The sequence below is a fragment of the Pleurodeles waltl genome, chromosome 8 (assembly GCF_031143425.1).
Source record: "Pleurodeles waltl isolate 20211129_DDA chromosome 8, aPleWal1.hap1.20221129, whole genome shotgun sequence".
NCBI lineage: Eukaryota > Metazoa > Chordata > Amphibia > Caudata > Salamandridae > Pleurodeles > Pleurodeles waltl.
Window position 1 is genome coordinate 1288336534 of NC_090447.1, and position 18359 is coordinate 1288354892.

Below are 18359 nucleotides of genomic sequence, written 5' to 3' on the forward strand. Positions count from 1 at the left end.
AGAATAGCTAAGGGAATATTGGGGGTTTATTATCTTAATTTATTACTAAGGTATATTTTGGCTGGTGCATATGTGCCTTTTTGAGTGAGGCAGAGTCTTTTGGAAACTAAGCGGGCATCCATAACAAGCTAATGAAATGTCAGCAGTTTTCCAGCTTACAGACTAGCTGTAGCTGCTCTGGTCGCTTGTCCACATTCTGACTTCATGTTAGTGTAGATTCAGGAGACAGTCATCTGATGATGAGGAAATTACATATCTCTCTTCTTTGAGGATAATGAAATGCCGATTCCTGATTGCTTCTGCAGGGATCCAGACCCTTCTTGAAGGTGGAGGAGTTAAAACCTTCCTCAAAAAAATAAGTGCATCTTCAATTCTCACATGGACCACAATCCCTTCAGATGTGGCTTGAGGTCTTTCAAAAGACTTGAAACCAGAACATTGATGGTTTTCCTTCCCTATCACTTTGGCTGAAATCTGACTAGATGTCATACTGGAAGCTAATGGATCAAAGGGTAAGGTCAGTGATACACTGAGGGGGTAAGCTTTGCACTCATTCTGGAGCTTTTCCCACAGAGGCACTGTAGAAAATGCATTTATTGAATTATTTGTTCTTTTTCCATTTCGAAGCAGTGATTCCTACAAATCCGTGGTTTGGTTTTGGATATTCTGGAGTTTTTGGATGTATTTCCTGGTTCCTCTCAACACACTCTATATTACAATAGTGCAGATGGGACAATGAGTGCTCTGGTAAGGTAAATGCAGTACGTTTACTGGAGGCGGCGTCACAACCTTTGATAGGTGCTGAGATCTGTTGCTTAAACTAGAGATCACGACTGGACCATTCCAAAAGGTGTTTCATTTTCTGTGCTAATGTCAGCATTACTCCAAGTTCCTGATGCCATGGAAATGGGATATTAGTCGATAACCCAGCTGTTAAGAACTCAGTTCTGGTCCATTAAAGCACATGCTGTATTATTTTGTTCAATAAATTATGTGTTTCAGGCAGTTTAATGTATTTGTTTCTTTGCTGTTCCACAACAGGATGTGTATCCAAGTGCCATCTGCATATATTTTGAAATGGAGATTATGTAGGTACATTTATTTAGTTGTGTGCTGATGTAGGTGTTGAAGAGTTGATGTGATTATGAGGGTACTGGTAGTTGGAAGATGATGTGAAGGCACCTTGTTGTAATCTATTGGTTTTAAACTGATAGGAAGGATCCCAAACACTGCAATTTTTGCCTCCAATGGCAGCCCAACGTAATAAGTGATTAAGGATAATCTTACGGCCCACCATATAATATGAGACTGACAGTTCAACCAAGACAAAGACGTCTGCAGACCAGTGTTGAAGTAGGTTAAGAAAGCCTCTCAGATGTCAGCTATACGCTTTTCCAGCCAGACGGGAGTTATGGAGAATTATCTTAGATTTTATGTGGTCTTAGAGCAGCACACTTCCTCACTTTACATCAAGAATTATAGCAATGTCTGCATATAAAATATTGAGTGGCATGTTAGAGCTTTGTTTTTCATATGTCGAGGACAGATGAATCTTAAAAGATGCCCACAATTTGCTGAGGTATTTCTTTTTGTGATTGAAAGAGTCATTGGTGGCCCTCACAGGTCAGCACCTGAAGCACATGCTGCACCTCTTCAGGCAGGGTGCATCACAGTACTGCTCCAGGTGCTCCACTTAAATTGCACAAATGTCTATGATACTGTTTGCCATTTCTGTTTTTTTCCGCCAAAACCATGTTGCATTGCGGGCCCTGTGGTGTTTTTTTTATTTTTTACACTGTCATTAAGGGCTCAATTTGTTATAATGCAAATGGCTAAAATGGCAGAATGGGCTGAAAGTGCTATGCATGACATGAAGCCACTTGTCAGCTATGTTTTAAAATGTTACAAAGTTGTCTAGCCAATGGAAGTCAATCAACATCCATACTATATTGTGTTTGATGCACTTCCACTGCACAAATGACTCTGAGAATACTAACCTAACTTTTGACCTCCAATTTCAGATTCTTTCACATTTACAGAACATCTTAAAATGTTCAGTTTTACTTTTTCTCCCTTCATTTATATACACTTCAATAATGTATTATTTATTTCATTTTCTAAGAGGTGATGGATCCCCTAAATAAGCTTCGTGGTCCCCCAAGGATCCCCGTACCACAGGTTAAGAACCACTGGCCTACAGTAAACGCTGCTCACTTATGTTATGAGAGTTCACTCTAAAAGGAGCATTGGCAATGTGTCTCATTTTGTATTTTGAGTAGTGGAACTTTTTATACCAATTTTCACGACAAAGGTTCAAATGGACAGTAGCGGTGAAGTCTTTCATGATAGACAGAATAGGTAAAGGACAGGTGGCATTGGCAGGAGGAAAGTAACCTCATTCCTTTACACATACATAACAGGTACAATACAGGTAGCTAACACACTAGACCCTCATTAGGTGTGGCCTCTTACTTCCAGTGGCGACTGTAACAGCAATTATCATCCACTTTGGAATTAGGATATCAGGAAAGAACAATGCAGATCACTGATCCTTTTACTTCCACCTGGAGATTTCGGATACTGAAAACAGCTGAATACTCTGTGCGAAAACATGGGTGAAAATTAGGAATTACCAAAGGATTCGGACCTGGAATTTCTTATTGTACAGTAATTCTTTTTTATTGTGCCTTCAGGGTAAGACTTGTAATGAGCCATGTTTTCTCCTCCCCCAGAGTTACCAGCACCCACGGTGTCAGTAACTCTGGGGGTGGGGAAAATCCATCCCATTTACTGGGCCACTCATAATCAGGGACTAAAGAGGTAGTGAGAGGAGTTATAGGATTTTTGTAAGGTCTTAGGAGAGATAAACATACAGAAACAGCAAAACCTCTTATTGAATCACTAAACATTCATGTACTCACACAGGATGAAGAACCATTTCCTACCTAGTATGATGTGATGTAATAGTAGGTCCCACATCTAGCACCGAGAAGCATCTGTGAGCACTAGAGTTTCTCTGATGTACAGCCTCCTAGTCATGGGTTCCCTAGTTGGGTGACATTATGAAACTCATGTCGGCATTTATGCTCTCATTTTGGTAAACTTTCAGACCTATACTAAAATTGTGTGTGTGTGAGTTAAAATGTTTTTATTGGTGACTTCCTACCACAAGATCAAAATCAAAAGGGTATAGCAAAGGCCCCTGCTTGGCTTTTCTGTTGGCATGTTTTGGTGGTTGCATTTTACCCCAGTGGAGCAGGTGCCTTTATTAATGGCTAAAGGTCTTGGTATCTCACACCAAATATGGAGAAACAGTCCCTGGTCCATAGGGCATGGTATGCAAGTGCATTCAGTATATCCTTTGTTTTTTCATATAATGGGAAAACGGCTCTGGGAGCACCTTTTCCTCACAGAACTGGTACACAATGGGAAGATACAGTGCAAAATTCCCTTTTTAAGAGGACAGGTAAAGCTAGGATGGCAGTAGCTCAAGTTTTTCCTATTCCAGGACACTTGCACACTGGGCTGCAGCAGTGCATGCTGCCCTTCCTCACAGAAAAGATATGCCATGTTCATAGGAAAGCCAGCTTCCCTCTCTCAGAAAAGACATCAAGTGCAATCTTACATTTCATGCAGAACAAATTCAGCAGGACAGACTACAGCAAGCTTTCATCACTCACAGAAGATGTACATTTAAGGTATGAGTGACATGTAGGTTACAGACAGATGTGTGGAGCGGGTGCTTTACTCACTGAGAAGAATGCAGGGTGGATGAGTGAGTTGATATGCAAGCTCAGACACCATTCACAATTAGGTGATATTCCACATAATCTTGATAGTCCTGTTGCTGTTACTCAGAGACCTGCTGTTTGTGTTGATTCTTTTCACTTATTGAGAAGCAGTAGTTACCTAGTATGCCATAGTTATTTGGTGCAGCTCATCCACAGCCTAACTATGCTCTAGACAGGTACACAGGTACCATCCTCTTTGATAAGGTTTTGGATGTACATACATCAGGTGATACGCAATGCCAGCCTCAGTGCTCAACCTGTTATAATTTTAAGGGCCACCACTGCTAAGAGTAATGGAGTTACCCAGGATGCTATAGTGGGGAAATGTAAACAGGGTCAAAGCTGGAAACATGAGAGCTGTTGAACCCAATTGATAAAGATCATGCAAGGATATGTAATACACCAAATACCTGGAAGTGCCGAGGAATACCCAAAACCTTTCCCCTTAAATCTGAACCCAACACCTCACGATTCAGGAAAAGCTTGAAGAGACTTGCTTTGTAACTGAACTCATCGCAGGACAAGGGTTATGATTTAAAAACATACGTTTTTGGCTCTGCTCTTTGTACTCCAACCTCCCATGCCTCTTCACTTATATCTTTACTATCAACTTCTATAGTGCTCTGAAGTAACACAAAGGTATACATAAAGAAATAAACAAATGAAAAATGAGTAGTGTAACAGACATTCAAGACTGAATTTCCCAGCCAAAAATGTAAGATTAGACCTCTGTATGATCTACTCTATGGGAATCCTAACATGCATACATTATCGGCTCCTACTTAATGATACATCAGGGTTGCTAAATGTAAAGAAATCTAGGGTGTGATGGCATGGAAAAGGAAAATGACCCACTAAATATTGCATTGAGTTTTAGAGATTATTGTTGAAAATCTGATTTGATATACCAAATTAGATGGTGGTATATCAATTAAAATGGTGGCTCTTAACATTTCAACTTCTGTAGACCCCCACTTAATCATTACTGACACCCAGGGACCCCCACTGAATCATTACTGGAATCTAGGGACCCCCCCACCGAGTAGTTGCTGAAGCCGGTGACCCCGGCCTAAGCATTTCCAATATTTTGAACCATAAAAAACAAATATACAAATTATGAAATATCTTATTTAATTCACAAACAAATACAAAAAAAAAATCAAATCTGAATTTAAATGAGAAGGTTAGAGCTTTTCTGAATTAAATTGCACTTGCATTGGTCCCATGAATCAACCTTAGGATACTACCTTCATTTTTAGCTTCCAATTTCCAATTCCTTCACATTTACAGAATCTTTTAAAATTCATTTTTTATTTTATGCTTCTTTATTTATTTACAATCTATATGCTCTATTAATGTTATTTAATTTTCTAAGCAGTCGCGGACCCCCTGAGTAGGCTTGGCAGACCCCAGTGGACCCTGGACCACAGGTTAAGAACCTCTGAATGAAAGGATTTATTCTGAGGGTACATCAACAAATAATACTTTATTATAGAATGGCATTCCAGTTCTCAATAATAAGAAGCTTCACTGCAGAAATCTATGGATTTCTATGTCCTATGGCTTTGAGTAAATAAGCCTACTTATGTATCCCGGGGAAGGAAGGAGCCATGCTTGGTTGGTAAAAGTGCTGGGCATACTGCTCATAACACAGATTTCCACAGGAAATCTACACCATAGTGTGAGCTATCTTTTCTATCATAGTTTATGTTGGATAACTCAGCTAGTTTGGTTTCTAGGTTGCCTTCCAAATCATTAAGGTTTCTCATGAAGGTATCAAAATATTTGAACAATCACATTGTAAACTTTACATACTAGTCAACACAGAGCATGCATGTACAAACACCCCAAAAACATAAAAATCAGAGAAACTGAACAGAAAATGATTAAGGTACTGAAGAGCATTCAGTGGGAGGCAGACAGGTGGTGGGAGAGGAGAGATGAAAAGTAAAATAATTATAACAACCAGCACTTAGTTTTGCCTCAAGACACGTTCAGAGGAGATAAATACCTTTATGGGTAGACATGCAGAGACAAGGCAGAAGGGTAACACTGCACAGCAAAGATGTGCTTTTTAAACACAGATAAGTAAAACTGGTAAGACCTTAACTTAGAATGCTCAAAAGATAAGATTAACTTGTGTGCCAATTGTATTCCCATGAAGGACTACTTGCATGGATTCAGAAACTGCTATAAACATTATTAATGCAAGTCAGTCCCACTCATATTTGCAATTACCGTACCAGTTTAAATGAGTCCCATGATGCAAACTTGAATGAAAGGATATAATAAATGCTCATGTTTTGCATTACTTAGATCTTTAGAAATTAATCGAACAAAAACCTTCGACCTGATGTTCGGCATTTTGCATTCCAAAGAGAAACAAATGCATTTTCCAGGGAAAAGTTTTTTAAATCATTAAATTCTTTGAACTTTTTAATTCCTCCAACTTTATCTAAATAATGCTATGCTGTGATACTGGAGTCTTGTCCATGTTTCAGCATTGTAGAAAGTCGCTTTCTACAAACATAACAGCAATCAAAGCAATCAGTCATTGGTCCATGCTGTAGCCGACAGAGGAGGAAGTGAAGCCAGCATGCGCTGGCCAATTGGAAGGCAGCAAATAAGAGTGACAATGAAATCAACAAATGTTAAGTAAGGGGCAGGCTGCAAGCTTTTTGTTATATACAATAACTCTCCCAAGCAAAAATGCATGTAATGCATGACTTGTCGCTGGTGAGACGTAAAAATGACTTCTGATTCCTGGACCATGGCAGTCTTAGAAAGAAAGTTTAATGGACCTGAAGTATGGTCTCATTTTGTTAAAATTGAACTCAGCCACCCCAAAGAAAAAAATAGGAATGTATGATGTAAAGCTTTCAAAAATGTCTAGCAGTTCATGCAAATTCACTATCACACAGTTTGACCAGGAAATATCCTGCCTGGAAGTTGCTAGATGGCATCTTTGAGTAATGGCATAACTAGTCATACTAAGAAGGGCAAGCAAAACTATGCCTTAGAGCCACATGCGCAGGTACATATGCCTATCCTGGGCATATTGTGGTATTGACTTTCCTAGGAGCTATACAACTTAGGCACAAGGCACTGACTGGCTTATGGGGCATAACTGTGCATATAACATAGAATAGCTGATAAGACAAACAAATGCACAGTGAAAGTGACTGTTTTATGAGCAATATCTGTGCGCATTGCCTTGACTGCCTCAGACGTGCCTGGGCACCTGCTGGTACTGACTAGCATACAGCACATAGAGGACTGACTAGCCATGTGAGAATACGTTGGAAAATGCTTCTCCTTCAAAGTCACATTCTCTGCTGCCCCGGACAGCCTACCCTATCCTTCTCCTACTCCCTCTTACTCCACTCCGCAGTTCCACCCCATCTTGGCTCCCATTTACTACCTATTCAGAGCAGTTTGTAAGTGTGATTGGTAATCCGCTCGTAACTAGGAATTTCGTCTGGAGCTTGAACTGGGACACCTGAGTCCATGTAATTATTCCTCCTTCTGTGTGAATTAACTCGTAATTAATTTATTTGTGGGGAAACTGACTGTAAACATTATTTACGGCCACATAGTATACCCACACATAAATCAATTTTACTCATAATCAGGACCCAGAGTTTAACCAGAAACATGGAATGATTCTCTATTAGGTATTTTTCCATAGCAGTCCTCTTCACAGTGGGGTCTAGTTTGAATGCCAGGTTGAACAATTTCATTATGAGAGTTTGTTGAGCTGCGAATTGGTAGATTTCTACCCTCTTAGTGGAATTAAGGGAATGCAGACTTCGAGTCCCAAAACATGAGGGAGCCTACCACCATATTATAGTCTTTTAAGATATCATTATTGGGTGTTGGCTTAGGTCTTTAAAGCATAGTCTCGTGGTATGGGCACGGAATTTGAATTTAAAACAAGTCTCCTCTGGCAGCCAATGAAGTGTTGGTTTTAAGGAACATTTCTTGTAGTTATATTTAATGTGGTACAGACCTGCAGTCTAGTTCTGTGAACTGTCAATGTGATTCTGTGAAGGGGCAAGATTAGAATATAAAGGTAGTGCATGGTGGGGAAATGAGTGAAGATGCTTTATATTTTTTTTAAATGATATGGTGGTGTGTCAAACTGAATACCTAGATTATTTGAATTGCATGTAAGATCTATGCCTTTTCCATTTTGATTGATTGGGAAATGTTGCTGTAAAATCAATTGTCCTGTTCCATTTTAATTTTCTTTGAGGGAATGGGCAACCTCAATAGATTAGGAAGTATCATGAGTTCAGAAATGCCTGCACAACCTTGGTCTGCCATTTTTAATGTTAATTGTATGTACAATGCTCCATTTTGACTCATTTGTTTCCAAACTTTTTTTCAGGGTGAAAGGAAGGGTGGAGGGTTGAGTCTGTTGGTGTGCTGAATGAAAAAAAGTAGTTCTGTAATGTAAGGAGTTGCTAAAGAATCTAGTCCACAAGAAGAGTAAGGAAAGCCATCAAAGAAGAGATAAGCAAATGAGACTGACAAGAAAGCCAACCAAAGACAAGCAATGGGCTGCCCCATATCCCACTCTAAGTATTGGCACTGTACACAATAGACCGTTTGACAAGAGACACCTAGAGCTGCCTATAGGCAAGATCTAAAAACATGTATTGGACTTAAGTTGCAATACTATAGGTCAATGACGTTTTCTCACTTGTCAGACTTAGAGCAATATTATTGTTACTGTGCTGAAGCAGACTGGTGGGTGAGCAACTTTAATCGCATGCTTTTAGCCGTCTGGCATGGGGCATACGTGTTTCTGCTTGTTTTAAAACTTGTTAGATATTTCATTAGCTATGTTATAAGCTGCCTGTTGTTAGCCCCAGGGTTGTGGTCTGGATTGAGCGATTTAATTAGTTGTTGTGGAATTACACAGTTTAAGCATATTTCGAATACACACACAAACATATTGTACACAAACTCTCCCAAAAAATTTCTTTTACCGTTTTATATAGCGCGAACTGGGCATTAGAAGCTTCACACAAGCACCAGATTACATCACACAAGGTCAGTCTGCTTTTGTGTTTTGTGTTTTTAGGTAGCGCGAAGATAAATTAATTTGCTCAGAATCACAAAATGTTGAGTCGCTGCCGGAACTCGAACCTGGTTCCTCCGTTCTAAAGTCGTCGGCTCTGGACGTCAGGTCACACCTCCTTCCCATCCAGCGTAAACATTAGGAAAAAGTGACCTATCCACGTGATTATATCAACTATTACTCATCTAAGGGAAGTCCCCATTACTCGTGTTTCTAATTTCCAGACTTAACCCTCCCAGCCAGTCTGATGGCCCTTCTAATGAGAAGGCATTTAAACTGATATCTGGGAAAGGCAGAGGATGAAAGCGAAGGCGTGAGATTTATGGCTGACTGGATAATAATCAACTGCTACCAGTTCTCAGAAGTCTTGGATCAAAGTCTTAATTGACTGGCTGTTCAATGGGAGTGTTCAGCGCAGGAAGTTCATGGCCTCGCGACAGTGTTCACAGGCAAACAAAAACTTGCCACAGTATCTCACTGATACAAAAGACATTGTTAAATTAAGGGCTCCCAAACATTTAAACTGCCCCTTCCATCAATTACAGTTCACCAGAGCCAACAGTGTACTAATATTTGCCTTTCGTTTTTAGGCCCTAATGGATAAGGCATGTGGCTCTGTGAAAGAAAGAGGAAGCCAAGATAATGTGCAATAAAAAAATCTATTTAAACATAGGCATTCCTTAGATTTTCAGCCAGTTAATAAACTTTGCTTTAATTATTCAGCTGTTGCAAAATGGGTTCACTGTGTTAGAGTACTGTGTTTGAGAGGGAGAAAAATAACAAGAGATTTGTATTAAATAAAAACAAACCTCAAAAATCTAATCTTGACATTGAGTTACTCAAACAATATTTACTTCAAATGACCCGGGACTATATCTGCTCGGCGCTAGAGAACAAAGCAAATAAACTGCAAACTTCTTCATAAAGGGCCAGTCAATTCTAGACTATTTTTTTTATTTGCTGTGTGCCACTTCCCTTATTTTTAATAGAGTAGTTCAGCATTTGTTGAGTTCTTGCAAAGTACATTTATATATATATATATATATATATATTTTTTTTTTTTTTCCCTACGTCCTGTATACAGTGGGTTATGGCTTTACCATAGGACATCACATTCATCTCTGAAGAAAGTGGGATTAGCAACCACCTTCGCTTCATGCCCAGGTCACTCTGTTTTACAGTGTGCACCGCACACAAAGTTACATTTTAGGAAGCAGTGATGGAATCCATCCAGACAGAGGACCCATTTCCACCTTGGAGAGGAATCTATCTGTCCCCAGTCTCCCACGTGTCACATTAAGTATAACACCCACAATAAGATGCTGATTCTGATTGGGATGGTGAAATTGGGTGCAAAATCTGTCTGGGGCGGTTATAATGTTATAGTACAGTATAGCAATCCCCGCACAGTTTTGCACATATTTCTAACTTTTACCAGTGAGAATGGGAAATAGCATGCAGTAACAGATTCTATTACCTCATGGTATTCCACCTTCCTCATTGCTTTGTCCACGCCAATTCCATCAGGTATACCTGGAGGAATTTGTACAGCTAAAACTCTAGGATCCAGAAAAATCTGACACCAACTCATAATCTGGCCAAAACACTTTTTACTCCCAATTTTAGACGAAGAGTGGAATTTGTATGCAGGTTATGCTTTACTTCCTTGTCTATTAGTACTATAATATTAAATATACTGTTAAACCTAGATGTGAATTAATTAGCCTTGTTCACAGTCATCGACATTGTGTACTCCTTTATCTCTCACATCATCAGACATCACTAACTCATCACATTATTCAGTATGCAACCTAATTCTCTGAATTGGCCACATGATAATATGCCAGCAATGCATAAAAGCACCAATAAAAAAAAATTAAGTCATCGAGTTTATGAAAAAATGTATATCTCTACCACAGTCACCATATTCGGCACCATTCCAAAAATCAGGCGTTAGTGCCCCATCAAACAAATAGCATGTACATTTATAAGAAGCACAAGATATTTTCAAACTAAACAAATCTCTAAAGCAAGAACAATGACACGAGATTTAGGTAATGAAGAAGGACATTTCAAGTCCACACAATTATATGTAATACGTTGTCAAAACTGTTCCAAATTTTGGTGGGAAGTAAATCTATATGGCCTGATTTTGAGGAAATCTGCATGAACTGTGAAACCTCTGGGAATGCAGATGGATGGATCTCCTTAAAAGCACAACACATGGACTAAATGATGTTTATCAACTGAGCTTGGTAGCAGCCACCCTGAATAGAGTATAAATAGGATGGGCTACTCCCTACAGTGCCCGATGTATACCTTGATGTACATAGACAAGCACCAGTTAGGGTTTACACTGGAAATGTTGTGAATATATGTAATTATTTTGAATAGAAGTAGCAACATTCAGATACCTGTAGGACTGAACGAAATGTGCACCAAGTGTTGAGTAAGATTGTAAAATAATGACACATGGGTTCATTTTATCTCCTGCCAGCCAACTCACATTTGGTCATTCATTATAAGTACAGCAGGCTGCATTGAATGGAAAAACGTTATGGATTCCCACAAAAAAAAGAAAAAAAGACATGTAAATGGGAACAATTGTTAGATACATATGAATAAAGTGCTGTTTGCAACAAGTAATTTACACCTCACAAAAGACTACCAACCAAGAACACACACAATATCAGCTTGAAGTCCTTTTGGGGATTCCTGATCAACATCAGTACATTAATAACCACACCGAACATTCAACAAAAGGCAACTGAGGGAAGCCACTGTCCCACTTCAAACTGGAAATTTACACACTACTCAAAGTACCCAACACTTGAACAGTATCTATTTATACTGGCAGAGTGTGGAAAATTAACAATGACATGGTATGCTTTATCCACGTGGTGAAGATCCAGCTTGCATGGCTCAGTATCAGTATAAAAGTCAATGTTCACTGCTCTCTTTTAAAAACTGAATAATGAAGGGAATCGGCATGGACACCACCTTCTACACAACACATCAACCGCATGAGAAAAGATGTAGGGATGCCGGGATTCATCCTCTATTAGGAAATAAGACCAAAAAAAGCTCAGCATGAAGGGGTGCCCCCACCAATATAATGGATCACAGTAAAATAAACACAAGGAGAAAAACACAAGTGGGCAGCACCATGGATACAGGTTGCCGAGCCAACCTGGCTCCATTTTGGTACACTACCTGCTTGCATGACATTGTTCCCTGCTGTCACTATCTCTGTCACAGTTTAACGCTTTTTCCTGAAATTACCAGAGAGGAAAGGGACGTGGGTGAAAGACAAAAGTAAAGGATGCTGTGGGGGTAACAACTGGGCTGTTGATCTGTATTTGAAGAGGTCATATGATAACCTGCAGTTAAAATACTGGTGGGAAATTCACAAGTCATCCACTCAAGTGTGGGCAATGGTGCATTTTCTGCTCTCAAATCACCAAGAAACTGTTGTTTAGACATCATCCTTACTGATGTTCATTCCCACTCTCTGTGCTAGTCTTGGTGCCACCAGAGATACACTGCAAACCCCCCAGGTAATACAGATTGTCCTTTAGAATGCAAAGGATTGTGCTGTACCCAGAGCAATACAAACACATGTAATGAGCTTCTGATGAGTGACAGGAGTGCAGAAAGCAGAGGAGGAAGTGCAGGGCTTGGCTTCTCTTACATGGCTTGGGGCTGGTGCAACTCAGATCCATATCATAACTGAGGAGCTACACCTTAATTATACAAAAGGGCTCAGTGTCATATAAGCGTTACGTCAACATATACAAAATACTAAAATTTCACTCACAACCTGTTTATAGATATTATCTAAAAAACTGCTGATATTACACACTTTAAATTGTACAGCTAAGTAGACTTAGGAATGTTCTGCAAAAAGTAAGCTAAATTTTCCTGTGTATTAATGCAAGTTATCTTTGTCCCTGTTTTTTACATCTGCTGCCAGTCATTGCCAGACCTATTGGCTTTACCAGTACTTGTTTACATCTGCTGGCAGCCTTCTCCTTAATTTCGTTTTGTTTATCATGGTGATATTAAAGTAGTTGAAATGAACCCACCTTGATTGTGTGACTCTTCCCAGAGACTTCTTTGAAAACAATGTTAACTTATTAACATAATTTTCTGTAGTTACTGCCAGAACGCCTGCATCTGGAATGCTGGAAGGGGTTTGGCATGTGATTCCAGGTTTAAGTTTGCCCAGGCAGTTTTTTTAAACTTTAATTTATTCTCTTTTACCTCCTACTTCTTCTGAATAGCTTTGGATATTGTTGTCTTGCCTACAGCTTTCATTTCTCTCATTTGAGAACAATTCCCACCAATCCCTTGTGTGGAGTGAGTGTGCAGTACTCCCTGTCCCAGAGGCTGTAGGAAACCAGCTCCTTTCTGTAAACATTTAAATGATTCATGGGTTTCTCTATTTATGGGGATGTGGGAATTACACAAGAATTTGTCCCATATAGGGTAATGCCACAAGCTAATAAAGAGCGACAAGTGTGTCAGCATACATCAGTGTATGTAATCCACTACCAAAAGCAAGCAACATGGATTAAATGGCTACATACCTCACATGACTCAAGCTGAGCCTCAACCCTGGAGATATTATGAGGCATTGCCAGCAACCTGATTTACACTCTTTCTAAACCTCGTCTGATTTGTATGTGGACCAGTTCTTCTACACCTAACATCTAATTTTGAAGACGCAGCTTTTATATGCACAGGCCATGGCAGTATATTTGCTCTCTTGGCAGCTTGCTATTGTTTTCATCTAAGCCAGGACAAACATTTCTCACTGTTCATTGCAGCAGCCTATGAGTGAAGGGCAAACGAGGGATACAGTCCTTTGGGAGTGGATGCACTCATATTTGGGTTGAGGAAAATAAATAATTCCATGGTTTCGAACTGGCTTCATGAAGAAATGTAGCAGTCTTGATAAAATCTTGACACTCAGGCCCTCATTATGACTTTGGCAGTCTTTTTCAAAGGCTGCCAAAGCTGCTGGCGCCAGAAGACCGCCGTTGCTGGTGGTCTTCCGACCACCATATTATGAGTACTACACGATTTCTGCCACATTTTGGGCATAAATCCTGCAGTAGTCGTGCTGGTCGTTGGAGGCGCTTGGGCGGTTCCACGACCGGCCCGCCAGAAAGACTCCACCAGCCCTATTACGACCTGGCGGAGTCCTCATGGCCGGGCGCTGCGGGCGGTGGAAGCACCTGTTCCCGTTCCCTGCTGGACGACCTCCTCGCCAGACAAGGTAAATAGGGCGTCCGACAGGGGAGGAGGGTGAGGGCTGTTGCGTGTGTGAGTGGGTGTATGTCTGCGTGTGTGAATGTAAGTGTGTATGGGTGTTTGTATGCATGGTTGAATGCATGTATGAATGTTGAAGTGAATATGTGTATGGATGTTGAAGTGAATGTGTGTATGGATGTTGAAGTGAATTAGTGTATGGATGCATGTGAGTAAACGCGTGTATGTCAGTGTTGGTGAATGAGTGTATGTGGGGTGCATATGGGTGTCTGTGTGCATGAATGCAGGGAGGGGGGATTGGGGTGGGGGCTATTGGGTGGGGGGCTGTACCAGAAAGAGGGGGATAAAGGGGTGTTGTACCAGAAGGGGGGGTGAGGGTTTCTGGGATGGAAGGGGGGTGGAGGAGGTATTGTGCTTGATGGGGGGGAGTCATCTGCCAGTGACAAGGAAGGAATTCCCTGTCACCAGTAGCCTTTCTACCAGGGTTTTCCATGGCGGTGCTACTGCCACAGAAATCCTGGTGGAAAGCCGACTCCTAATACCGCCAGTGATCTTCATTGGACCACTGGGTTGGAGATGCTCATCTCCGGCCCGGCGGGTTCAACCGTCCTGGTGGTCTCAGCAGGGATGTGGCTCTGCCAATCCACCACACTCATAATGTAACGGTCTTCAGTGCCAGCCTGTTGGCGGTGGGACCGCCATTGCAAGTTCGGCGGTCATGAGACCACCAGATTCATAATGAGGGCCTCAAACAGTTTATTTACAAAGAAAATCAGACAAACACTAAATTGTGCGCCTATCTTATTGGTTTTAAAAAAGCATTCAACTCCATTAACAGAGATTTGCTTTGGGCATCATTATTACAATGGGGTCAACTGTGTAAAATATTGAACATTATTGATATGTTTGTACTCTTAACATTGGGTCTAAGAGAGACAAGGGCAAAGTGATGTCCTCTCCTGCAAAATTCAAATCAACAAAGCCCTTAAACATGGCTGTGTCCTTGCCCCACTACTTTTAGCCTAAATGTGGGCAGATGTCAAGGAGACCCTGAAAAATTCAAGGGCTTGTCCCCCAACATCAACATTAAACATCCACCATCTAATTTGCATATGATACAGTCATCCTGGATCATACAAGAATGAGTTTCCAGAATACCTTTAGAAGTCTAATAATATACTGTGAGACTAACCAGTTAGAAATCAATTATATAAAGGTGAAAGTAATGTTCTTTGGTTCACAAAACAATAAAATACTTCCTTGGCGTATGGGAAGACAAATACTGACTCATGTTATTACTTACACTTATCTAGGTGTTACAGTCTACACCAAAGGTGACTCTAAACTTAAGAAAGGCAATTTCTCTCAGATTAGGTTTGCTAAATTATCTAACCATATAAATGGACAGTCAATTACAACCCTTTTAAATGTCATCAATGCAAAATGTATTCCATAATTATGCTATGGGATGGAAGTTTTCCTCAACATCTGTATTAAATGGTTTAATATTGAGCAGAGCAAATACATTAGAGCGATCTTCAATCTTCCACAATCTTCTAGTCGAACCCAAATTTGTTTAGAATTTGGATTTATTGATCCAGAGCTGAGAGCAGCTGGAGTCATAGCAAGATATTGGTTTGAAATAAAGAAGGACGGCACTCTTAGAGGTTTCCTATGTCAAATGTTTGACAGTCCAGTACTACAAGGAAATATAATGCAGCATATAAAACTAATCACATTTTTAAATGAGTTGAACATGGAACATTTATTGGACAACTTATTTCTAAATATTTATTCAAGACCGTCCGAAAGAAATATATTCCCCTCTTTCATGAACTAAAGACCTTGAACGATTCCGCTCTTTATTTCTGCTCAATGACTCTTATCATGTTCCTTGGGGCAAGTGCACAAATACACATACATTAAGACAATTATAACTATAGGGCCAAGATCAAATTCTGTGTCATTACTACAGCATAGCTTCACTAACATAAAAAATAATTTTTTAATGACTCACACATTCACAGTTACTATCATTTAACCATACTTACATGGCCTCTATCGTGTAATTTACCTCAAAGCGCAAAGGTAATCGCTTTTCCTATAGTTCAATACCTTTGTTTACAGTTTCTACACATGAAAACTCCTGACATAATACATACACTCTGATCTGCAGAGAGTAATATGTTATTAATTACCACTGCTGAGGGATTGGAAGGGCATTATGACCCAATTGGGGTACTGTCTTTTAAGACATAGACCCTCCCTATACTCAATAATGGTAATTAATTGCATATCACATTCAGTACATCTAAGAATAAACTATGCCTTTATAATAAGTGAAACAACAATGTATTGTCATGCAACTGGGGCAATGTATAGGACATCTTTTGTTTATGAACAAAAGGAAAGTGACAAACCACCACTGCTTTAAAGCTCTTTTTACAAAAGGGATACAAATTCATATCAACAAAACATGAACTTACAGTGAGGTTCATAAGGAGGAGGCGGATCCCCACATGGAACACACTCCATGTCTTGAAATACACCCAACTTTGTCTTTCGGTAAAATCTGAAGGGAGATGGAGCAATACCAAATTAACAGCTGCAGTAAATAAGTCTATCACAACATTTCAGAAATTCCCTTTTCGCACGACACCGATTTTACCACATAGGGAGAAAACTGCAACATGTGGCTCAAGCTGTTAATATGTTTTCTTCTTTAGAACTTCATTCTACTAAAAATATAATTTTACTTGGAATCTGTATGAGTGCTTTTGCCTGCTACACTCTTCTTTTGTAACTTGATGCAAAATATGGTGTTACAAATTATTAAAACTAAAGTGCAGCATTTTTTGTCAATTTTAATATTCAAAACACATGGCACTTTTTGTTCTGAACATATTATTTTTCAAAACAGAAAAAAATAACACAAACAAGAAGAAATAACATAAAATATCAAAAGAGGAGATCCAAATAATGATAACATGTCACACATAGCGACACTCAAAAAAAGAATATAAACCAATTCATGTACGCAAAGCTAGACCTAAAACATATCAAAAAGAGAATGAAAAATCAGCATACAATTATAATTCTGTATAACCAGAATATATAAGGAAGTATAATAATACCAATAAAATCAGTACAATGGTTTTGTAAAAATATAATAAACTAAGATATGTAAAAAAGGTGTATATGTGTCTTAAGAATACATTTATAATAAGAGCAAAAAAACAGAAAAAGAAGAAATGGAAAAAATAGAGGAAAGAAGAAGAGAAAAGGACAGAAACAAGAAAAAGAAAAAGAATGAAAATAGGAGAGAGAAAGAAACGGGAGGAGAAAAAACACGGGGTCATATTATCTAAATAAGAACCAGATATTTCCATCATTACAAATTAAGGTAAAAATATTAGTACTATTTAATTACATTATGGCCATAAAAACATCTAACATATGCTAGAGCAACTGTGAGGGGGACGGTGTCCTTGGAGAAAGAGATACATTTTTATATATACTCCTAAGATAGGTAACCCATGCCCACCATGTATGGAATGATACATTATTTAAAGCTGCTTTCCCTTTTAAAAATATATCTTTGACTGCTACCAATAAAAGCAGATCTAGCAGGTCCATATTAGTATCAGACATACCTAAAGGGGGAGATATAACATGTGGACCTTACATAATAAGAGAAATAATAAAAAGAGAAATATTTTAAACATTTTTGAAAGCCAATCTTGAACATCCTTCCAATAACTAGAAAGATATTTACAAGTAAAGAACATTTGATCACGAGTACCAATGGTTTCTTTACAACAAGCCCAACAGAGATCAGAATTAAGAAGATGTAATTTAAACATTTTGGATGGGGTCCAATGGAGAAAATTAGCAGTACAGAAGCAGCATAGAAGCGTGTCTGAAAATAGTGTAGGAATCAATTTATTTTTAAGAATTTGAGAAGAAATATTTGGACAATTCTCATCAGAAATCAACAGAAGATTTGACTTTTGACGATATATTGACCAAGGTTTCTAAAATGGTGAAGAAGTGCCTTTCACAAGATTATATATTTTTTTGAAGCTAAATGACCTCCTTTAACTACATGTTAAAAAAAGGAAAGACAGTCTGAAGGAGGTAATGAGACAAGTTTTAAGACTTTTGCTTTGATCTTTAAGAATTTATAAAAGTCCATAATTGATAAATAG

At 39.1% G+C, this 18359-nt stretch overlaps 1 protein-coding gene across 2 annotated transcripts in view; it reads right to left on the reverse strand.

The window, feature by feature from the left end:
• The window catches only part of TNFRSF19 (TNF receptor superfamily member 19), a 166472-nt gene that overhangs the window by 65277 nt on the left and 82836 nt on the right, over positions 1-18359 (reverse strand). For both annotated transcript variants that reach the window (XM_069202244.1, XM_069202243.1), the window contains exon 5: positions 16638-16723. In XM_069202244.1, coding sequence (XP_069058345.1) covers positions 16638-16723 — 86 coding nt within the window. The remainder of the gene's footprint in view (positions 1-16637; positions 16724-18359) is intronic.